The sequence below is a fragment of the Rutilus rutilus genome (assembly GCF_951802725.1).
Source record: "Rutilus rutilus genome assembly, chromosome: 21".
Lineage (NCBI taxonomy): Eukaryota > Metazoa > Chordata > Actinopteri > Cypriniformes > Leuciscidae > Rutilus > Rutilus rutilus.
The window spans coordinates 21144075-21169998 of record NC_140226.1 but is presented as its reverse complement, the minus strand read 5'-3'; the positions used below and the strand labels follow the sequence as shown (position 1 = coordinate 21169998).

Genomic DNA, 25924 nt, shown 5'->3' with positions numbered 1-25924 from the left:
AACCTATTAATATATATGTTTGAACCTATTATTAAATGTTAATCAAGACTAGCCATTAGTTTCTGTCAAAAGCCTGTGAATCAGTCTGCATTACATGTGCTCAGGGCCTAAAACTAACTTTGTGCCATTCCTGCCAATGGCCTGTGACTTAAGAAAATTTACTGGCCATAAATATTTTTTTTACCAGCCATGAAAATGTTGGTGCACAAACAGTTTTGTTGTTTGACTAACATTAAGGACACAGACGGCAGCAGGTATGTACTAGGCTGATGTCACTTTAAGAGCTAATGCATGGATCCAGTATACTGATAAACATGCGTTTTCTTTCTTAACTGTTTATGTTCACTTAAGACACATCTGATCATATTTACGTGGATACTCGTCAGTAAGATTCGATGCTGCTGAGATGCAGATATCTGGGTGTGCGCTTCGGATGTTTGTGCACAGAAAACTCCCCACACAGCGAGTAACGAATTGAGTTCCCTTCCACATCGTCTTGCGCTTAAATATTTTAATTGCCAAGGCTAAACCTCTTGTTACGATGCAACACTGGCCTGTCAACTGTCACGAGCGTCGTTCACATTTTTTACGTTTATGTTCTCACAACAATGCATTGCTAGAATTCATAAAAACTTAACCGGTCAACAGGCGATTAATATATTCCGTTTCATATATTCGCCAACACCAATTTTTACTCACATTCGGGCGCTTAGCGTGTGTTACTTTTAGTTGTAGGCCCTGCATGAGCTATTTCAGGTAAACTATGACCAGTATATCGCAAGCTTTTAAATGGTATTGTGGAGCTGTATTTCTGTCAGTAAAAAAAATAAAATAAACACTGCCGGGAAGGACATTCAGCAGACAGTTTGAAAAGAGAGAAGAATAATGATTATACTGCATATTTGCACTTGATAGAAAAATAAAGAGAATTTCAGGTTTTGCCCTGCTTTTTCTCACAATAAAGTATGAGCGTCCTCAGAGACCTATGAGGTCAGCTGTATGCCTCTTTTCATAAGATGCTCACAGAGGTGGACAGAGACTCATTAAGGACGCCCTCCTCCTCCCCCTCCCTCACAGATTCACCTGCAACCCCTGGTCAACCCATTCCCATGGGAACTGCTCAGGTAATTGTGCAGAGGTCACCCACGGTTGGCTCGGCCAGATTCAAACACAATACCCGTGTTCCTCGAGAGACCCAATTTTACCCTGATGTCACTCACAGAGATCAGGTGTGAGATTAAGTGTGTTGCTTTTACTTTGGCCTTATCTTTTAGCAGCATGTGCAGGACAAAGTGACAGTGCCTGCCTAGTCTGACTTGCCATTTGTTTGGTCTTTCCTTCTCTTACTCCCTTCACTTTCTTGTTTATTAAGATCGTTAAGTTGTTGAATTAATCTAGTTCACTAAAAATGTCCTGCTCACAGGTGTCTCTCACTGTCAATCTGAATAATGCATCAGAACTGAACTAATCCATCTCACATTACTGGCAATATGACACCACTAAACTATTCATTTAGATGTATTAATTCAGTGGCTTGTCAAGTTTGTCAACCATTAAGAGGTTTTTCTTCTCATCACCTGCTCCTCACATGGAGGTGTTGGGCTGATCTGCTCTGAGCGGGACTGGGAGCAGATCCATCTTGTATAAGATGCTAGGTTTCCCATTCTGGATTACACCGTATGAGACAATTTAATGAAAAGAGAAGATTAAAAGAAAGTGAGCGGGGGAGACGGGGAATGACAGATGGAATTGGTGAGAATGAGAGAGAGAGAGAGAGAGAGAGAGAGAGAGAATAGCATCTCCATCTTCATTATGGAGGTAGATTCCTCTTGACATCTGGCTAAAAAATAATCTCCTCATTCCAAACATCCAGTATACTAGACACATTTCCTTGCTCTATAAAGCAGGGCTGTAACCACCGTAGGCATGCTCAGAAAATCCAAACGGCTTAATTATTGAGAGTGTTTAGGATTTTTGAGGATTCGAAAAAGGAGTGAATGGATTTTTTTTTTGTATGGTGGTTGTGTCCACACACTGCAAAGACACATTTATATGCAAAGATGACCCCTTTAACGTTCACTGAAGATGAGTGTGAATTCCAACACAACGCTTTTAGTTTTTACAGTGAAAGAGTGCATGCGTGATAAGTAGCTAAACATATAATATGAACTGTTTTACGATGGATGTTTAACGACAGTAAACAGTAACATACAGTGATGCAAACTACTCAACTTTTTTAATGTCATTTCACCATTTTGAATCGAAAATATGCTATCATTTAAATTATGTCGTTCATAACTGAATGTGAAAACAAGAAACGTTTTTTACATGTTTGACATATTAGACATACAAACAAGAGTTAAATATTATTTGCAAAGAGTTTAAATGGATTACTTCACAATAATCCACACTAATTAGATCTGGAACTTCTTTTACCATTCTTATTTCTTCTTTTTCCCCTTAAATCCCTTTTAATCCTTTAATTATTTAATTTCTTTAAATAACCCACAGCTCAGTTTATACTGATTATTATTATTATTATTATTATTTTGGTCTGCTTGGAAATCAGAAATGCCAGCACTGTTTTTTTTTTTAATGATCTCATACTATTTCTGAATTTACACCAGTAATTATACAGTGTTACTGTTTAAAATATCAGAATTTTACCATTTTTGTTTTTCAACAAATTCGTTGTTGTTGTTTTTTACTTTAAACAATTTCAAGTGAAAATTGATGTCATGTATACTGGACATTTATATATAGACACAATAAAAATACTGTAAATATACTGTAAACTAACTAACTAACTAACTAAATAAATAGAAGCATGGAGAGGAGAGAGTGGAAAGATTAAACAGCAGGAAGAGTATCATGTGATGTGCAGAGTGCCTCTAAGCGGCTTCAGAGAGCCTTGAGGAGGAGACATCATTTTAAGAAGAGATCAGAGCACAAGAATGCATATTCATGCTGATGGGCAGCAGGACATGTATGTTTATTAGCTGTCAATGTAACGGACAGTAGGGGTGCTACAGTGTGTGTGTGTGAGTGTGAAGTCATTAGCTCTCTGTGTTTCTTGCCAGAGGGAATGGTTGCGTTCAACTCACACACTCACTAATATTCAGGCAACAAGACTGAGATTGTTTGGTGTGTGATAGACCCGGCAGCCTTGCTAATGACCACAGCCATGTTGTAAAGCACTTCCTCTGCCCAGCGAGCATGTGCGTATGAGTGCTTGTGCATCAGATAGAGAGATGAAAGAGAACTAGAGACAGAGAGAGAGAGGAAAGCGACAGATTCATCAGCTCTGATGGGTACATTTTGATTGTGTGTGTTGATGTTTGTGTGTTATTATGAGATTTAATGAACTCTGAGCTATTTGTCTGTGTTTGTGTAAAAGTATCTTGGCCATGTTCCATATCGGTGTCTTCAGTTCCAAAACACAGCAGGACCCATCATTCTGTCGCTCTTATTCTCTGTCCATCTGTCTCGCTCATCTCGCGTTCAGTCCATTTAGCTTCTCCTCTCATATATTTTCAGTTTCAGTTGTTTCTGTTCTTTCCCAGACATGTTTGACCTCTCTAAGAAAGAATTTGTCTTGGTATTTTTTCTTTCATCTCCATGAATATGGTCAGGGTTTTGGTGGGCTACCTTATCCCCATTTGATAGATGCCATAACAAATAAGCATTCACAATTAATATTAGTGGTGTCAATTGATTAACAATTAATCAATTAATTTCTGCAATTAATCGTGATTAATTGCACCAAACATCAACATTTATTTTATATATTTGTTATTGTATTAATTTCACAACAAATCTCCAAATTAATGTAGAAACAACACAAAGACAGTCGCCTATATTTTAAATATTTGTTTAATGGCATCTTTTTTTGAAAGAAAGTCAGTATCACTGATACCAATACCGCTATTGATGTCTCTATGAAATAGATTTTAATAGATTAATTATAGCCATTCAGCATAACAGTATAATTGAAAGCTATCAATTGTAACATTTATAAGGTTTTAAAAAAATTCAATTTAAGTGAACTTAAAACAACCTTCCCATAAACCCATTGTAATAAATGTCATATTTACCTATGCCCTTCAATATATCGGGGCTCAATTTTTTTCCTACAGGCCCAGTCAGATCAGTTCGGATTTTTACTAGTTAAAATGCACAAAAAGTTATCGTTTTCGTTGTTTTTGACCCATGTTACCTTTTAAGATTTGTATGTAGGTCTAACAGGTAGGATATACATGTATACAGAAATTGAATAAAGTTACCAAACACTTCACAGTCTTCACTGCATAAATTATAAATTAAAATGATTAATCCGTATTAAAGCTACAAATGTTATTCAGTCAAGAGCAGTGAGTGATTTTATCTTTTTCTTTTGTTCTTTGATTATCCTTAATGACAAACAGCAGCAGGTTTATTAGGCTGCTGTCACTTTACGTTCATTTAAAACTTCGGTAACACTTTACAATAAGGTTTCGTTAGTTAACTAAACTTCTTTTAACTCATTTGACTCTGCTTGTGAGGATACTCAACAAAACAAATTTGTCCTTTCAATACACGTACAGTATATCACAAATAATATAACAAATATATATCAAATAATAAATAAATAAATTAAGTTATAAGTTATTTTGTAGTGGATGTATGTTTTAACAGTGACCAATTTATATGGTGGTGGAGGCGGGGTGCTTTATCTAAATTCATCACCATCCTATCCTACCTTTGGGACATAGATCAATGGTTCTAATATAGAGATCAAGCAACTGGTTAAAACATTTTTTTTTTCCAGAATGGAACCCAAACTGAACACCACAAAACAAAGATACCAGCATCTCTATAAATAAATAAATGAGCAACTGCAATTTAGTGAATAGCTTGCTCCAGGTATATTAGACCACTTTGTTGCCACGAAACAGTGAAAACAGAACAGTTCTATTAAATAAATAAATAAATAAATAAATAAATAGATAGATAAATAGATAAATAGATAGATAGAATAAAGAATTACAATGCATGTCCAACAGATTAACTGAGCAAGAGTAATAAATATTTTTGTGCATTTCCGGACAGATCGTATGGAATAAATAAATAAAAGAAAAGGGTAAAACATACAGCTACATAAATAAGTCAGTGGGAATAGCAACAAAATCTTACAGCATACATTTATGCCAATAATGGTGCAAAATCCTATGCATGCCTATCTAGCTATCTGCAGAATCACACCTCTGAAACAGGTCTCCAGAGGAGGGTTTAAAAATAAAGGACAGCATCCAGCATACCATATAGTGCGCCAGTGTTGGTTATATGTCGTTTTAACTGCTGTGCTATTTGGGGGTTCTTATTTTATGCCTTAAATTTCCCAAGCACTAGTATAAAACACATATATTGCCATTTTCTGAATAAGATGACAACCAAGATGAGAAAGCTTTGGAAAATCACTGCATTACAGGCAGAGTTTCCCCATAACATGCCAAATAGTGCTGTTAAAATAATCTGAACTTAAGTCATTCATTATTTATAACTTCCACTCACCCATTCACAAGATTTGCACTCACCCGCTTTACATCTTTTCCAAACGTCTCACTGTAACTGGTCCCCAGGACCTCAAACTGGACATGAGAGTTCGCTCCATTGCTTCGGAAGTCCATTAAACCAGTGAGCCCAGAAATCCGTCCCTGAAGAGAACGACAAATAAGACTTCTGTTCAGAAAGAAATTCATCATTCAAACCAGACCAGTTTTACTGAACACTACTGAACTTTACTAGGCTGAACTGAAGAGAACTGAACCAGATCAAATTAAGTGTAATTGAGATTAATTGTAAGGTGACTTTAGACCTTTTGGATGGTGTCCAGCATGGACCAGCCTCCGTTCCAGGGCTTGGTTGACTTCCTCATGCAGTTCAGACTGGCCATGCTATGCCACTTCCTGTCCTCTAACTTCCGGTAGAAGGCATTGGCCAACATCAGCACACTGTCATACAGGTACAGACTAGACACCTAGAGACACATAGACCAAACAAATGTGTGAACATATATATATATATTTTTTTTTTACATGCGCATCTCACAAAAGTTACACTTACTAACCTGACAATGCATAACGTCATGTAGATATCTTAAAGGGATAGTTCTCCTAAAAATGAAAATCCTGTCATCATTCACTCACCCTCATGTATGACTTTCTTCACCCTCAAGTCCAGTAAGCGGTGGACATGTTAACCTGCTTCTTCATAGTGATGTCCAGTTCACAAATGAATCGTTCGTTTGAACTGGTTCTTTTTAGTGAACTGGTTCAACCAGTTCACCAAATCGGACTGAACCATCTGAACCAGTTTGCGGCTTGAGTCAGTACAGATCTACAAGTTATTCAATAAAAACTCACTTTGAAACATGTCTGACAGTCACAATATCCAGGAGTATATGATCCTATGCTGCCGATTTTTGCCAACTCATTCAGCGTTCCAGTTAGTCCAACTATACACTGAACTGAGAACAGTACAGATATGTCCGACTGTCACAGAGCTACCCTCTGCTCTTGTGACCCCTTGTTAGCCCTTTCAACACACACATGTACACACATTTGGTTTGTAAAAGACTCTTTATTTACCTTGAAGTACCAGCAACAGGAAAGATGGATTAGCCACAAAAATATATACCTACAACTATACTGTTGTGTTTCAGACTGGCCACCTGAGCACTAACTCAGAGGACATTTAAAGTTTGCTACAAACTGTTGATTATCGCATGGATCAGCATATATGGTGGCGGACATCTTGATTTGAGTAAAAGACTGGAATGGACTTTTCTCATGCTTTTATACCTGTACTGTGTTGCATCATGGGGAGTGGGAGATACCAAGTGTGGTGGGAAAAGAGGGGGAATTGGTTTGATGTTATTGATGTTTAGTTCCTCTAATTACTATGGAAGTGTATTTATTGAAGCTTGTACTGTTATTTGAATTTGTGTGGTGAAGGAACTGGTTACTTGATCACATACTATTGTTACTTGGAATGTATTACATGTTTATGGTCTTAATTACTTTCCCAGGTGATTATTGCTGAGAAATGGTTGTACCCAGGTGTATAAATTCTCACAGAATTGAGTGATCAGGAGGGCTAAGACTGTTGGTAGTGAATGCAGTATCTGCTGAGTACTTTGATTGAAGGAACAGACCTGATACAAGGTTCTTGTGTTTTTATATTGAAGTTTTTTTTCTTTTTTTTCAATTTTTCATGCCTTGGCACCTGTGAGCCCCTGTACTTTGCTGGCTTGGGAGAACCTAAAATAAACACTTTAATGGCATTTAACGACCTCCATGAGTTATTCTGAAGAACAGTGAATGGTCTTTGTGACACCGACATGCTGAGAACTGTCTGGCAAGGGTTTCATAAAGGGGGCAAAATTTATGTTTCTGATGTCTTTTGCTGAAAAGCATAAAGTTTAACAAATAAAACGTATTAAAAATATAACAGTGATCAGATGGCAGTAGTTCTCAAGTCAACAGCAGTATACTGATAGCAGTTCAATGTTTACAACAGCTCTTGAGTCACCAGTACGCTGAACCGAGGAACCAGTTCAGACTCGGACATGTCCGCGAAGGACGGATGAGCTGCAGATACAAGCAAGTGTAAATTGAGCAGTTGACTTCAATCAGGGGCTGAAATTAAAGTTTTTTTAAAGTTTTTTTCATGGTTTATGTAAAAAGGTGAGTTGATTTTCACAATAGATGTAAAACATCTGCGATTCACATCATTATTGGATGCTTTAACAATATTATTGCATGATTACGTTAACAAACTGGTGAATCGTTTTTTGTAACCGGTTCATTTAAACAAACTGTCTGAAAGAACCAGTTTGCGGAAAAGTCTTCCCATCACTACTACTTCTGGTGTTTTAATGGCACACCAACTTAAAAAAAGTGAATTTACGCCACCTACTGGACTGGAGTGTGAATCTCTGGATGGCACAAATGAAAGCAACAGTAAAGACAGCAATTTTACAATGCAATTGCTTAAATTTCAGGTTGTTTTCATCAAAACCAATCCAATAAATATTAAGCTTTTACATTTTCTCCTTCTGAGTTCTGTAAAAGATAGAAGTATAGTCATACAGGCTTAGAACAACATAAGGATGAGTAAATGATAACAGAGGTTATATTTTGTGGTGAAACTTCCCTTTAAGCTGTATTCATTTATCGGGTAAAGATGATAAATGGTTTAAGCACAACCAAATCGGCACACATATTTTTAAAAGATATATATTTTTTACATTACAGCTTATTCAATGTGCGTATGTCTTGTGTGGATATCTGTTTAGTAATTTCAAAATATCATGTAAGCATGACTTTTATAATGATAGTTATCAGTGTTTTATTGTATGTCATGCACTCAGTCCCTAACAAGGGTGCCTACACAATAGAGTTTACGTCAGAGAACAATGCCAATCCATTGACTCCAATAGGAATGGTGCGTTATAAAGGTATGTGAAAGTGAAGTTCTTCATCATGCAACCAAAAGTACAATCATCCATTGACCAATGAAAGGTCCTGTTGTAATTTCCTGTTGTACTAAATCCAGTTCAGACGTCTGCATGATTGCAGATTGACTCGGCTGTTTTCACACCCTCAAAACCACTTGTGCATTGCTATCTGTCAAATGTTCTGTCAGTTCCTCCAGTGTGTAGGCGGCCTTAGTCTAAAAACATCTAAAAATGTAGCTAAATAGGGCTAAACACCAAACCACATACTAAAATTGGTCTCTAACTTTGTGAAAGACAGATTGTGTGAATGTGTCTGCTGACTCTGTTTGAGACAGAGAGCAAGAGGAAAATAAAGAGGGCTGCAGGAGATTTGGCATGACTCTGCTCCTGCAGAGAGCAGCTGTCGTGCTGAGAGACACCTGGAGAGAGAAAAGACACCCTCAACGACAGCGCTGTTATTGTCAAGGAGACGAGAGTATGGGGGCCGCACGGCCAAACTCAATGTCCCCTCAGACATGTGATCCTGACAAAACAACACACTTATGAGCAGATCAATGCATAGATAGAGGGAATGACGCCGTGACTGAGAGAGGAAAGAGTGCAAGTGAGTGATGCTGGAAGGTATACAATTTTTTATTTTACAAGCCCTGTCCTAAAAACATTTCTCGTTCAAGAATATATGTCACAGCAGGAAATCGCAATTCCCTTTTCAATGCTAACTTCAAAGAACTTTCACTTTTGTATCACCATCTGTGATTGAAAACATCTCAGGTTACTCATGTAACCACAGTTCCCTGAGAATAGGAAACGAGACGCTGCGTTCCCTGGGGGTCGCTATGGGGGAATGGCAAAGGCAAAACTATGGGAACCATAGTTACCTGAGACGTTCCCTTTCGAAAGGGAACTCGCGCTGCGTCCCCTAGGGGTCACTAGGGGGGATGGTATACCCACACCGACATGCTGAAGGGATGCGTGCCCTATTGGTTGAGCTAAGTCAAAGGACTCAAAAGAATCCTCATTCCTATGGTGAACACCCGCAGAGATCATAGACTGAAGCTTCTCAAGAATGGAGGCCTCAACAGGATGACGAGGAAGCCTAACTATGTTCATATCCAAGCCAGCGTCCAAGGAGGCTCCCAGACAGCCTAACGACCTAGGATACTATTTTATCGCCTAGCCAAGCTCTAGGGCATTTGCTTCTCCCGTTTCCACGGCAGATCTAAACTCTCCACGGCGCGAGACATAACGTCCAACAGCTTGCATATATGGGGCAGGCGGGCTGAGAGCGCTCAACATTGTCGTCCTCATCAGCCTCCTCCTGCTCTACTGAGAAAACGCTGACACAGATGAACACACATTCTAAAACTCGCAGTGCTGGTGCTGGCCATAATAAACTTGCCTGTTCAGATCACACGTTCAAACAAACAGTCTCCTGAAGACAATAATAGGATGACGTTTGGCACAGGTGCCCTTTTATACTCTCTGTCTCACCTGTAGGCTGCAATGTCAAGTTCATTGTCGTGTTTAGATTCCCACTTAAGACACCGGTCATGCCGAAGGCATTCCCCCATAGCGACCCCTAGGGGACGTAGCGTGAGTTCCCTTTTGAAAGGGAAATACAATTTCCCATTTCAAATTTTGTTTTGTGAATCTGGCTAAAACCGACTTTTTTTTAATGTACACACACAATAATGTTAATTTGTGTAAAATATTGTGTAAATAGGCCATTATCGCATCACAATAGAACGCCGGAAGTAGCCGCGAAAAATTGCTGATTTAAGCAGTGTACTGCGTCTTCCAGTTATTTCGTTCACCATGGCTGCCTGTTAATTATCACTGGACTACTTCGCTCTCGCATCTCCCAAAAGTGTCTAGGCAGAGGCTAAACAGATATACATGTAATGGTACGGAAAAACTGTTTCGTTTTACAACAGATGCAATTAAGTCATATGCCAGTAAACCAAAATCAAAGTGATTGCATTTCAAATGCATTTTTTGCACTTAATTCAGTCAAGCATAACTGTATACACGCATAAAGCTGCAGGCGTACAGCTGTGACTGTGTTTAATGTTAGTTTACTACATGGTCAACTTGCCACGAATGGTTTACTAAAATCTTAAGTGCCATATGTGGTATAAAGTAATGGAGAGTGATCCTTATTTGCTCTGCTGAAGTTGGCAACCCTGTCCACAACCCTACTCATGTTCATGTTCGTATGGGTTTGCAGTCAAGGCACAATCTGTTTGCTCATGTAAGAGTTACGTGAATGCAGAAACTGCTAATGTTCCCGTTACATAAAGTCACATGCTTTTGATCGTTGATGCTCCTCATTCGTGCCCTAAGAAGTGTTGAAGAGACTTCAGAACGCCCTGCCAGCTGTCCGATTAGTCAGACATATCCTTGACATGGATTTAAGGCTTCGAAAGCCCTGTGAAACTGTGGAATTATGAGTCAAGGCCCACAAGTGAGACAAAACATGTTATCTGTTTTAACAGCTTACTACTGATGTAGAGTGAAGACTCACACAGTTACTAAGAAACAAATAACATGAATCGGTGACTTAACTTCTCTGTGTGCTTCTGTGTGACTGCGAGCAAGCCGGCATGATTCCTAACAATGTTGAATGACTTGTTTTAAAACCAGCATGTTTCTCACTGAGAATTGATGATACCACAATGCATCCAATGCATTGAAAAGTGCCTATCAAAGAGGTCTATAAGATAGCTATCTGTTAGCATTCACATTCATATCAATGTCAGTTGCTCAGCTGGTGCTGGCACAAGAAAGTGATCTTAAATCTGACCATTTTCTCATGGGCTTACTTTTAAATTATTCACATGCTCCATAAATGTCATCTGACTAAACACTCTGTAGGTGCAGGAAAATTATGTAAAATGGACATTTTATTTCATTTTTATTTTGTTTTTCATTAAATACGTAACATAAAAATATGTTGTTTTTGAGTGTCTTACACTGCATTTCTTTGTTTAAAAATAACGTAAAAACAATAATATTGTGAAATCTTATTAGAATTTGAAGTAATGGCTTTCTATTTTAATATATATATATATATATATATATAAAAAAATCCAATTCATTAGCTACTATAGGTAAAACTAGAATAACAACACAGTGCAGTAAACGTAAAACTACTTGCGCTATAAACCAGTGTTTATAATTATGACAATATATTAAAGGGGTCCTATTATGCCCTTTTAAGTCTTGATTTTGTTTCTGGGGTGTACTAGAATAAATGACCATGCTTGATTGTTCAAAAACGAATTATATTTCAAATATTTTACATTATTGCAGCATCTCTCTTCCCAGTGTCTCAAATGCTCTGGGCTGCGTTTCCCAAAAGCATCGTAAGCCGTAAAAACGATCGTACGACTGATCTTAATATTATGGTCTGTTTCCCAAAAGCATCGTAGCTTAAGTAGCACTTTAAAATCTTCGTAGATCTATGAGTGCTCTGGAGTAATCGTACATCCCCAAGTGCATCGTAAGAAGACAGATTTATGAGGACACCTGCAGGACAACCGGCAGATTACACCTTTAACTTTATTCAAATGCAATGTGATTATAATATAAGGTTTTGATTGTACTTTATTGTACACTTTAATACTCTTTTTATGTTGTTGGTTAAATTAATGTATAAATTAAATAATTAAAAAGGTCAGAAAAAAAAAAATAATAATAATTTAATCTAATAATTTTAATCAAAATTAAATGAATGAACAAAAAAATAAATACAAAAAATCCTTTAAATCTGGTAAAAATTACATCTTTGTTTCGCTCTATCTCCTCTAAAAGGACATTAATTTAATCTTTTTGAAAGGTATCTTTTCGTGTTTTTTAAAAAAAATTTTGCCATTTTGTCAGTGCCTCCGCCTGTAGGTGCTTTATATAGACTTGTCTTGATTGCTAATCCACAACATATGACAATTATTAGGTTAAACGTTCAGAATACGATTCCATATAAGGTTATATTTCAGGACTTTGCGAATGGACAGCGACTCTTAAGTAGCACGTAGAGCGCGTTCTCGCGCGTTCATGTTAAGTGCATTTTTGGGAAACGCTCGTGGAATTGCTGCGAGCGTTCGTAACCTTGCACGTAGAAAGCGCTCTTAAGAGCTAAGATACATCGTTATCGGGAAACCCGGCCCTGTTTAGTTCGTGTTTCGATTAAGCCCCTCCTCCGAAACATGAAAAGTGCTCTGATTACCTGGGCCAGTGTTTTGTGATTGGCGAACTGCTTAGAAAATGTTCTGGAAATGTCACGCCCCTTACCATAACCACGAGTTTCATCTGCTCAGGTGTAAAAATTTACAATAGCGTTGATTTTGCCATACCAGTTCGAGACACTGAGAATGCTTACGAACAAGAGGATCATGCAGAACCTTTACAAGCATGGAATTTACAGGACATTTCAGAGTGGTAAGATCCTAAGGATTGGTGAACAGTCCTACAAAAGCGAGACCTCCGTAGCTAAACACTACATCAATACTGTAATGTTAGCTAGCAGGCTAGCGAAGCCAAACAGCTTTCCTCTTTGTTTACATAGTAGCAACAACATAAATCATTGGAACTGTATACTAAGGCATACGCTCTAAATTGAGAATTAATTATACCTTTGATCCAAATCATTGTTTGATTTGTAAACACAGACGTTCGCGGAAGGCTTTAAGACCCAGCAGATTCCTATGCTGGCTGGTCGCTCCCGCTTCACAGCGAGTGGGAGTCACGCTAACAGCAAATCCCTTCCACTGTCCGCGTTTTGATTTTGGCAAATCAGTTTGGGTTAATGCAAACATGATTATTGCTCATGAGTCCAACATTCAACCACGCAAGAAAACACGCAATCTCCCTGAGGGAAGACGTGATCAGTGAGTTGTCTTTCACTGTTGTAAGTTAATGTTGTTCAATTGAGAAAAACATTTTACATTTAAGTACCTTGTAGCGTATTCTTGGACCTCATTATTGAAACACAAAATAACCAAGTCTCAAGCACCAAAAGCAGCCCATACTAATCCAAATTCCCTTTAATTGAAAAATAGGCCTATGCATTTTCGTTTATTCATACATGGTTGTAGTGATGTAGTACTCGAGTCCGGTCTCGGACTCGAGTCCGGTCTCGAGACCGATTTCTGCTTTCTCGGACTCGACTCGGACTTGTTCTTACAAAGACTCGGTCTTGACTCGGACTCGACCCTTCAAAGACTCGGTCTTGACTCGGACTCGGCATAGGCGGTCTCGTCCCATCACTAGTCCACTAGAATACATACCACTAGAAAATTTTTATTGACTGTTCGCAAAGACCCGCCCCCTTAGTTACTGTCGCTATGTCCGACAAGCCGTTCTCACGCCACACCATGTTCTCACGCAGTGAAAAATACATCGCGGAGCAAAGAGGAGACTGACAACACGCTGACAGACAGGACAGAACAGGTTACTTTTCGGTTACTTTTGATATTAAACATATTGAACAAAGTCTCGCCTTTCAAATTTGGTCATTTTTTAAAAGAAATTTAAACAATAAATACCGTTTTGTGGCTCTTAAATGTGCCGTGACAGATCGCTGTAGAGCATCAGTTAAAGCTGCTCGTGAACCGATCTTCTAATTAATTTATAGCCTCAAATAAACATGAACAAACATAAGCAATGTTGTTTTAACCATGGCGTCAGTACACTCCGTGTTTCAAGTTCAAATCCTCCCATGTTAACCAACGGACTCGGTCTCGACTCGGACTCGACCCTTCAAAGACTCGGTCTTGACTCGGACTCGACTGAATTTGAAAACCAACGGACTCGGTCTCGACTCGGACTCGACCCTTCAAAGACTCGGTCTTGACTCGGACTCGGCATAGGCGGTCTCGTCCCCATCACTACATGGTTGCAACAACATTTTAAAAATTTAAGTGTCATTGTTTAAAATAAAATAAAAGCTTTATTGGTCGAAATTTCAAAGACATTCAGTTATCATGCTTTCAAATGTTATGCCATCTATGGCATCTTCCTGACAAAAAAACAACCAACAAAAACATAATTTTTGAATAGAGGTTGATGATTTGTAATATCTGTTGTTGTAGCTAGAAAATGGGTAAAATTCAACAATTTGAACATGGAGCCACATTATATCTATGAGATTGAACCATATAGATTGAACCATTGAACCATATGGTTGATTTCACAGGGAATGACCCAAAAGTACCTGAGAACATTTTATACATCTTTTATACACATGCTTACCTGCAGACACTGAAACGACATACACTGTGTGGTGCAGTACACATATTTTGAGTGTCCCTTATTCTGTTCCTTATAAAGAACCACGATTGTCCCTTATTTTCCTTTCCAGAAGTTGGCAACCCATAGTAGCTGGCAATGCATTCTCTTAGATTCTGGAAGCTACTCTCCATAAAATATGCAGCACACAGATAAACGTTGGGGTTATAATTTTCAGGAACAGTGTTAAAAATAAATTGTAACCACTGTTTTCTAAGTTCGTCCACTTTAGGAAAGCCAAACAAAGGGGTTTTGAAACCGGGGTGGAAAAAACAGTGTCTCTTCGACATGGCAACAACACGCTACTAAAGCAGGTCTTCTTCTTCGTCTTCTCTAGTGCAGCTCAACCAGGTCTCACCCCCTTTTTTTGCATATTTTGTGGGCGGGGATTATTTAAATGAGTGACATTGTGACTTCACAAGATCCGGAAGAAGTGCATTCTAGTCCCAATGAGCCGTTTGTTGTAGTTCTTGAAAAGTGTTTTCTGTTGAAGAGCAGATATCTACCTTTGGAGTGGAGCTTTGTAACCTTGCAGATCTTTTTTACACTCAAACAGCAACATTACACACTATCTAAAGTTGAAAAAGTGAAAAAGCATAATACAGGGTTCGTACACTTTTTCCAAGGTCAATTTCAAGCACTTTTCAAGCACTTTCCAGGTCCATTTTAAAGCTTTTTCCAGCACCTTACACTACCGTAAATTACATACCAATACATAGTTAAAATTATTATTTTGTGTTTTTATCACATCAAAAGAGATAAACAGCCAAATGTTTCATAATAGCAGAGGGCTGCACGATATTGAAGAAAAATGAGATATGCGATAACTCATTAAATAATGCGATATTCAATATGCGATACGATAATGCTTAAAGTGTGTCAGATTAACTTAAATTATCTTTAAAATATCTTTAAAATGATATAACCTACACATACGTGTTTCACATTTTTTTTGTGATAAGAAAATATCCCTACAACTTCAAGACAGTGAACATCAGTGTTCTGTAGCATAAGAAGTGTTATTTTAACATCACTGGGGTTTAGTGGTTCATGTTATCCTACATTAGGGTTATATATTTAACAACAGAAACTGATTAATCAAATGTAAAAATAAACACTGCTTAGTTTTCACTGCATGAATTAAATATATCGATTCTTATTAAAGCTACAAAAGTTAGCCTATTCAGCCAAAAGCAGTGAGTGATTTCTTTGTCTTTTGTTCATGACCCCAGTTATTGTAAGCCGTTGCGATATGCAATTATGCATATTGTAATATATACATTTGCAATATTTCGATATATTGTGCAGCCCTAATATTTAAGCCAATCACAAGTTTTATTCTTCAAAATGTATCACTAAGTATATAGCCCAGGGGTGGGCAACTTCGGTCCTGGAGGGCCACTGTCCTACAGAGTTTAGCTCCAACCCTGAAAAAAATCACCTGCCTGTAATTTTCTAGTAATCCTGAGGACCTTGATTAGCTTGTTCAGGTGTGTTTGATTAGGGTTGAAGCTAAACTCTGTAGGACAGTGGCCCTCCAGGACCGAAGTTGCCCACGCCTGATATAGCCTAAAGCAGTGGTTCTCAATTCCAGTCCTCGGGACCCCTTGCTCTGCACATTTTGTATGTCTCTCTTATCTGACACACTCAGTTCAGTTCATGGAGTCTCTCCTAATGAGCTGATGATCTGGTTCAGGTGCGTTAAATAAGGGAGACATACAAAATGTGCAGAGCAGGGGGTCCTGAGGACTGGAATTGAGAACCACTGGCCTAAAGCATATGAATAATATAGTTTTCATTATATTAATGTCCAAATATTGCTTACCAGATAATGTGATTTATAGGCTGTAAAACTGAATTAATTTCAAATATGAAGACTTAGGATTTGAACAGAAATATTTGACAGGCCTTCCCGTTTTGGGACACATTCTTGATATAGACACGGTTTGAACAATATCTGAGTGCACAGGCACCTGCCTGATAAATGTGTTTCATTGCCAAGATGTCTTGGGCCAAGACATAACGTTAGCTAATACATTTACTGGAATAGAGCAGTGTAAATATTGCATAGGGCCATCCTAAACCTTACAGTAACAGTATACTTCTTATGACACTGACTGATTTCAGTTCAGCTATCAACAACTGTTGTTATGCACTGGGCTAACGTTTGCAAGTTAATTTGCACGTTACAGTTCTGTAATTTTGGCAATTTTCACTGCATATTCCACAAATGAACGTGACATAACGGACATGCAATACTTACATTACATTATCACACCAAGTACTCTCAGTCACTAATGGCCCTTTCAGATAGGACGCGGACCGCGCTGCGCTATGAAATGAAACCGATATATTTCAATGGCTTGCGCCGCACGACTCAGACCAAAGCCAAGCGGAGCTCAGCGAGCTCGCGCGCACGCCGCGGTCAAAGTTTAAAATAGTTCAACTGTTGCGCTGCGTGGCCAATAAAAACGGTGCATCCAAACAACCGCGGAAATCAAAATGAAAACTCCGCCTACTTTTGCTCTGGCCAGCGTAACGCAAATCAATCTGTATCTGATTCTGAAGGGCTACATTTTTTTCCTCCATTTAATAAAGAACTATTTCATCAGAAAGATATTTCTTGTGAAAGAAATACAGTTACAAATTCAAGCATTTTCAAGAATTTTATCCAAAATTCAAGCACTTTTCAAACCTTGAAAACACAATATCAAAATTCAAGCACTTTCAAGGATTTCAAGCACCCGTACGAACCCTGATAATAGGACCTCTTTAAAATACTATGGTAAGAAATACAAGTTTGCAATATCAAGCAGCATAACAAGCTGTTTTGTACAGCTAAAAATAACTAGAAGCAGATGACACCAGAAGCCAGACATAAATTTACAAATAACCTTGCCTTATCTTAAGCCTGGTTCACACGGCAGGATAATTAGGCCGATTTTAGCCCCGATTCACCCCTTCCGACAATCTTAAGGATGCTCCGATTATCGTAAAATAATCTGATCAGATATTCCTGCCGTGTGTGGTGTGTTAAGACTGCTCTCGTCTGCTCGGAAGGACGTCGGGACCGCTCCGATCTCAAATCGGGGATATCCAACATGTTGGATTTTTTTCGCCCGATTTCTCCTCGTGTGTGGTGTCCCCCGGAGACAAACGAGCACGCAGCCTGTGGACTGTGGGTGTAGCCAATCAGAAAGCGAGGTGACGAGGCGGCGAGGAAGCACCGGGAAACAAAATCAAAACAGCCGGCCGCATGGCGCACCAGAAAGTCCGGTGGATGTCGGAGATGGAGTTTTTTTTCGGTTAAAAACAAACTACAAACTATCGCCACGTACTGCGTCCTATTCGTCCGCCATGATTGTTTACTTGTAAGTCACGTTTGATCTCGAGGGATTTTGCCAGATTTCCCGTCTGACCTGGGAATGCTCGGGAGTCAAATCGGTTCGTGTGTGATGTGTTGATTTTGCCGTGTGGCTGCGCACCACACACTGTACGACCAAAACTGTTAGACCCGTGATTTTTTATCGCCGTGTGTGGGGTCTCTCAGGTTTGGAAAATCGGCCGACAATTTTAAAATCGTCCCGTGTGAACCAGGCTTCATGTTAAAAAATAAGGTGGAAATGCAAAATATTCAGAAGTGGAAATTGCAGAAGGAAAGCTAGTTTGGAGAAGCCCGGGGAATTGTGTAACCACAGAACAAGAACATGCTACATTTATGTGTACAAGCTTATTTGAGGCATTTGAGTTGAAACAAGATATAAATCATTTATTTTCCTTAAATTGTTTTTACCAGTTTGAATTGGAAAGGCATCCCCAACTCTAAATTTAATCCCCACACTCCATCTTGCACATTTATAACATTTCTTAGCGCTGTATTTACTTGTAGAAATCATTAGTGTTTTGTCCTAATATCTTGTCACCTTTGCTGCCTATTGTCAACTCCTTCTCCAACCATCTATGGTTGCAATGCAAAAAACCCAACCATCCATAACAAAACAAAGGACACTATATGATCGAATGCAGCCAGTCAATGTGTTAAACGTCTAGATGTAAACATTCTGAGAATGTAACAATTTCAAGGACTCCAGCTTTAAATCTGAATGAATGAAGTTCAAATTAAGACATCAATTAGATGGATAAAAGCATGGCACCCACAGAGCTTTTATTCAGCGTTGCGTGAACTGTCAGCATGGCGCATGGAGACCCGTGGCCCGAGGGAATCACAATGCTGACTGCAACCTCTCGAGTTAATTAAAACAGCCATTCTGCCACAGCAAAGATTCAATCTCTTACTCTTTTCAACCTGCACTGTATCGTTAGCACCAATCGAGGGGCGAGAGGCATCCCAGCGGCTCCTAACATCTCGCATATCTCCTCCTCTTTTCTGTAAAGGACTTATTTGTCCTTTTGTGGTGCTGCTTTGGCATTAGCTGGTATGTAACCCTCTTTCTTCATGAATTATTGAGACACTGAGCCCCAGAGAACAGACACATGGATTTGCCATCTGCTCTAAAAGAGGGAAAATGGATTCTAAGACCCAAACAATGTTTTCATACTGTTTCAGCCAGAAACAGATAGAGTGTTTTAATGTTGCGTAAACGGGAGGGGAATGTTTTCACAATTACAGCGTACCGTCTGTGACTTAACAAGATAATATTTGTTAACGGGTAAAATCATCAGGTCACAGGCGGCTAATCTGGATCAGTCATGCATAACCTTGTTTTGAATTAAGATTCTAGAGAAATTAAAGGATACAACTAAGAAAACAAACATGACAGTTACTGCAGTCATTATGCAGCGTTACAGATACTTCTAAACTGCAAATGCAAAGCTGTAATGAAAAGACAATTATAGATAAATTCAGACTTGAGCTACTGGAGTAAATCAATGCACTGAACTCCTTTTCTGCAAGAAAGCAGCTGCCAAGTATCTTAAATGCACTATGAATACAATATAACCTTTTGGAAAAGGCCACAGATTTGAAATTTCTTGTAAATCATGCTGCTTTCAGCAGCTCAGTGAAAAAAAAGAAAGAAGCTTTGCTGAGGATAGCCTTGTAGCCAGAACTTCTGGTCAACTCTTATAGAAAGAGGCCAGCTGCGGTATTTGTTTTGTTTTTATGTGCTGTTTAGGTTGCGGATTTATCTGAAATAGATTACACTACAAAAATATGCCATCTGTGGTGAGACTACATTGAAGATGACCTAATTTGACCTTGACCTATAGACCACTTTCTGATGAATAAATATGAATTCACTGCACTCTTGAAAAGATACGCACCTCTAGAGACTGCAGGTACCCTTCCTGTGGGTCGCAAAGCAACGAGGAGATCCGATGATTGTTCCTCATGCAGCGGATGTTGGAGTCCCTCCACAGGGGGAAGATCTGCCGGATCACTGTCATCCGGCCCAGAGCGCTGTGGACAAGCTCCATGATCTCTGTGTCACTAACCTCCTACACTCACATAGAGAGAGAGAGAGAGAGAGAGAGAGACAGACACACACACAGTTTTACAATGGTGTAGTGTGAAGACAGGCATATTAAAATCTACTGGCAAAAAGAAAAAAGAGGAAGAAAAAAAAGCCACCAAACATACAGATTAAACCCTTGGCTGCACTGAGGACTGTCCCAGCAAACAGAGAACATTGCTTTGGTCCAAAAGCATAAAACATCCCTGCTGAAAAAATAAGTTTAAACCAAGCTGGTTTTTAGCTGACCTACAAGTGCCTAAAAACTTAGACTGCTTTATTTTTTCCGTAACACTTTATTTTGATGGTCCCTTTTGAAGATTCTGTTGACTATAAGTAACTTTGCAACTACATGCCAGCTAACTCTCATTAGATTATTAGTAGACTGTGCTTAATATCTGCTAACTCTTTATTGTGATGGTCCTCCAACAGACATTCTACTGACTATAAATAACTTTGCAACTACATGTCAACTTATTCTAACCACAACCCAACCAGTCTACTAATACTCTACTAATACTCTAATGAGAGCTATAGGTGCAACGTTACTTATAGTCAACAGAATGTGTTAAAGGGACAATCAAAATAAAGTCAAATCATTTTTTCTTCATTAAATAATGAATTAAGTAGTACCTCCAAATTTCATTAATACTACCCATATTCACACTACAGAATATAGAACACACACTTTTTTAAGGTCAAATTCAAATTTAGTACCAACTCAGTATGCGATTTCGGATGCAGCTACAAGCTGTGATTCTCTTTACCTTTATTTAACTGACAAAATTACAAAGAAAAGATTCCAAAAAAGTTGGGACGGTTCAGGGGCATGTTTGCCACTGTCTCACATCACCTTTCCTTTTAATTATACTTTTTGCATTTTGGGGAATTGAGGATACTAATCGTTGAAGTTCTGCAAGTGGACTTTTTGCCTGTGCTTATTATACACTATGCAAATTTCAGTGAAACCTGTTGACTTTGACAGCACAGAATCTGCAGACTGGCTCAGACTTCCGGCAACTAGTGTCAATCATGGCAAATGCTGTGTAGTGCATTCCAGCCTTTAGAGTGTGTAAACATGCTAAAGTGTGCAAAATAAATAGCCATTTAAAACAAGTACTGGCCAGTGATTGCAATGTGAATATTTCTCTGCTTTAACCACTTACATTGCTTTGCTGGTCTCAACCTAGTCAGGCTGGTCTTTTGGCTGGTTTTAGGTTGTTGTTTTTTTGCAGCTGGTCAGGCTAGGAGGCTTGCTGTCCTTCCAGCTACAGCTAGGCCAGATTAAACCAGCCAAGACCAGTAAACCAGTAAAAGCTGGTTTAAGCAGTTTTCTTCAACATGGCTGGTGATAAATTTGGACCTTGATGTCGAGATAACATTTGTGGTCTCAAAAAATAAAAAATAAAAATAACAACAAAAAAGCAGCATGTGAATGTACACAAAAATATATATCAGAAAGCAATAAATAAAATATCAGTTTGATTTCATAAATATATGTCTGCTGAAATAAGGGATGAAAATACAGCCAAAGTAAAGAACAAGGACACGCTGAAATAAATGCTTGACAATTTTTTGACACATGCATAAATCTCTTGCTGGTCAGAGTAGCAGAACTGGGTTTCTGTCAGGACCACTATCGTCAAATACGATTGACAATTAGCAGTTAGGATTGGCGGTATGGTTCTGTTCTGGGCGAGAACTCCCTGCGCATCCATGCAGCCTAGCATGGATAAGAGCTGGGAGAGCAGCAATAACCCCCCTCAGGGTAAACAGAACAGAACCAACATGAATGTATTGCAGATATCATTAATTCAAGATTTTAAAGTACAACATAATTCGAGAATTTATTCTGATTCAAGGGGAATCAGAATGCCAAATACTGAGTGCACGAGAGGAGGAGCTGGGGATGGAGGAGGGTAATTAGCTCCTGAGAAACGCGATAGCTGCTGATAATACTGAAGGAGCTTATATATGTATACAGTGATAGGTGTCGTATTCCTATAGGTAGACGTGGATCAACTGAGTGTCAGATGATGCAAGCTTGACTAACGTGACCTGCCAGAACTGACGCTACGCTTAATATTCAACTCACATTTTTTTGTACTTTTCACGATACATATCATTTCATAATGTATTAGCATCAAAACATATCAATCAAAAGTCAGAAGTGCCTCTGACTTACCAAGAAATAAAAGGGAGAAAATAAAGACCTTAAAACTTATAGTTTAGTTCATATAGTCTTTGAGTGCAATTCATAAAATAGCTAAAGAATAGCTAAAGCCTCAGGGAGTTAAGAATTAATCCTATTCTCTTAACTACTTTCAGGAATATAAAGTACAACATATGAAGGAAAAATAATGCCAGGAATGACGGATTGGTCCCTCTGAGAATAGTCAAAACACTTCTAAAGATCTGCAATATACTATAGGCTACAAACTGAAACTGAACTATTTCTTGAATATCAGCTATACCTGAGGTACAATAAATGTTTTCCAGTTTTCTCCACAACATTCTCACGGCCTTGCGTATCTGATGTCACACCAAGGCAGAAAATAGCTGAATTTCATAAATATATGTATGCAGAAGGCAGAAGCAAAATGTCTTAAGAAAGCTATTTGATTGTATTTTAGTGTTTAAGAAATAATTGCAGCGTTCGAGTCAACCGCTACAAAGTTATTGTTTCTATTGAGTTAGAATCGGTGAATGCAATTTACAGGTTTCACAGAAACAAAATGATCAGTTGCTGTTATAATACTTTGATGATTGCGGTACAAAAGATCTCAATTGGAGAGACAATGTAAACGCAGAGACGTGAAAAAAATTAATATTTTTTTAAAGAATATAGGCTTGAAATAATGGATATTTTAAAATCTTTAAAAAATGGTAAATTTGCTTTCATATCATTATAGGACCATATTATATACAGTAGAGTCAAACTGTTCTGCATGACTTTTTGAGAGAGGTTTTTTTCAGCAAGAAAAAATTAGAGGGAACATTGATTCTCTGTGTTGAATTTAAGCACATTTCTTCTCTCGAGACCCACCATGTGTGTTAGGCTGTGGCTGTGTGACAGTCTTTGGTTATCTAGGGCTAGAAAGCGATCTGTTATGTTATCGATCTGTTACGATCTGTTATGTTATCTGTTATGATGTTCAATGTGATTCTCATCCTATTTACATGGAAGAACCTTTGCTGTGGAACTAGGGACCACTAATTCATCCTCTCATCCTGTCTTATCAGGTCAGGGGTTCCTCAAGGTTAATGTCTTGGCCCTCTCTGGTTTTCCTTATATATGCTCCTACTGGGATTAATCTGTCAAAAACACAATGTGGTGCTTCACTGTTACGCAGATGACACCCAGCTGTATCTACCTCTGAAATGTGATGATGACTCCAAACTTACATATCTGATTGATTGCCTGGATGAAATAAAGGTGTGGATGGCAACTAGTTTTCTGCAGCTAAATGAAGTTAGCAAAAAAGCTTGCACTTCACCTTGGCCCTTTAGCCACCAATGTCAACACTCAAGCAAGGAACCTTGGGGCGATTTTTGACTCGGAGCTGAAATTTGATAAACAAATCAATGGCGTGGTTAAATGTAGTTTTTTCCAACTGAGGGACATTGCTAAATTGTAGAACTTCTTGACTTTTAAAGATATGGAGACTGTGATTCATGCTTTTATTTAATCCAGCCTGGATTATTGCAATTCTTTATATCTGGGACTGTCTTGCTTTCTCGGTTGCAGTTGGTGGAAAATGCTGCGGCCAGACTTCTGACTGGCACGGAGATATGTTCTAGTATCTCTCCCGTGCTGGCTTCTCTGCACTGGCTTCCTGTTGATTTCAGAGTGCAATACAAGATTTTGTTAATGGTTTTTAGAGGTTTACATGGTATTGCTCTAGAGTATATTTCAAGTCTGTTACAACATCACTGTGCTGCTAGACCCCTAAGATCATTGCAGAGTTTCCTCCTTAATGTTCCTAAATCACGGTTGAAAACTAAAGGAGATTGTGCTTAGCAAAAGCCTGCATATTAGATCTTGTGACTCGTTTGAATGTTTTAAATCTTTGTTGAAAACGCATCTCTACTCTGTTGCTTACAATTGCCCTTAGGTGTTTGTAGTCTGAATAGTGATGTGTGCTGGGTGAATTGTCAATTGTGTATTTGTCTTTGGTAATTTTGAGAGGGTAAAGCACTTTGGTCAACTTGTGTTGTTTTTAAATGTGCTAAAGAAATAAATGTCGATTGAAATAAATAAATAAATAAAAAACCTTTGCTATGACGCTGAACATTATTTAGTCCTATGTATTTATTTTCCTTATGAGTATGTCTCTAACTTGTTCTCATTAAAAATGGTTGTATCGTTCAAAAGTTTGTCGTAAGTCTTGCTAAATAAAAGTATTCATTCAACCTTACTGACCCCATTTTTTAACAGTAATGTGTCTTACATATTGAACATAGAATTGTGGTATGGCCATTGAATGGCACATGTCAAAAGATACAATTACAAAAAAAACTCCTTGCACAAAACTGCACTACAGTAGATTTAATTAGTTCTCTAAAAAACAACAGGAGATATAAATTAGCTTGTGACTCACTGACCTTTAAATGCAGTCTAATAGTTGGCTTTTGGACAAAAAATAGTACAGTAGCAGGAGAATACGCAGAGATCATAAGCACACATTAATCAAAACAGCCCGGCCCAAAATATAAATGATCTCTGATACAAGTCCCAGGTGGAGGTATTAATTATTCATTTACTCGTGACAATAAAACTTTTTACTGATCAAGGTGACATCAGAAGAGTCAGGTCTTCTGATGTCACTGTCTGTAATTAAATCACCACAGATGTTTGAATCCCTGAACATGCAGCATGAAATATGTCATTTAATTAAACTTCAAGCGTTTGTGACAGTAAGAGAACGTTCTGACATCTAATAAAGGTCAGATCCCCTGAATATAGCTTAAGACACATCTGTGCCTGAGCTTGGCTTAATGAAACGATGTCACAATGACATCACAGGAAAAACAGAGTTAATATTTTCCCCCTCAATATTTCATTTAAATTATTTCCAGTAAAAAAAAAAAAATATATATATATATATATATATTTGGCATCATTTGTATGAAACTTGACTTTGTGTTTCAAACACCGATAAACCAAATCCAGGTTAAAATGAATGAACTTACACCAGACGATCCACCATGAGTCATGACCTTGATGAACGACAACCGTAGAGGCTTCATTTGTGTTCATAGTTGTTGTGTTGACCTTCATTTCTGCTTTGTGTTGAGGCACAAGCAAATTACTTAAATTACTTCAATTCAGGATAAGAGACAAAACAGAAGCATCACAGCGATGTGACTCAGTGAACATCTAAACCTCTCTAGTTCAACAGGTAATGAATCATGAATTGCTTTGTTTTATCATTTCTAGGTTTAATGTGACTGTGCTTTAATTTGTTTATTGAAACGAGCTGAAAATAGGATTGAAGATGCATATGTAAAAAAACAAAACAAAAAAAACCCAGATATAATAAAAGAGTGATTTACGTACATTTACATTTCCTTTCTAGTTACTATCTAAGTGTGCATACTGTACTGTAACTTGGTGGTAAAAGTATTACTGTTATCAGTGAGGTCTAGAATAATTAACAGAGAAGTGCAC

General features: G+C 38.2%; 1 protein-coding gene across 3 annotated transcripts in view; it reads right to left on the bottom strand.

Moving 5' to 3' along the window:
- Positions 1-25924, bottom strand: part of grid1a (glutamate receptor, ionotropic, delta 1a) — a 293828-nt gene that overhangs the window by 37510 nt on the left and 230394 nt on the right. For all 3 annotated transcript variants that reach the window (XM_084393494.1, XM_084393495.1, XM_084393493.1), the window contains exons 6-8: positions 20066-20239; positions 5855-6016; positions 5574-5693 (exon numbers count right to left, since the gene is read on the bottom strand). In XM_084393494.1, coding sequence (XP_084249620.1) covers positions 5574-5693; positions 5855-6016; positions 20066-20239 — 456 coding nt within the window. The remainder of the gene's footprint in view (positions 1-5573; positions 5694-5854; positions 6017-20065; positions 20240-25924) is intronic.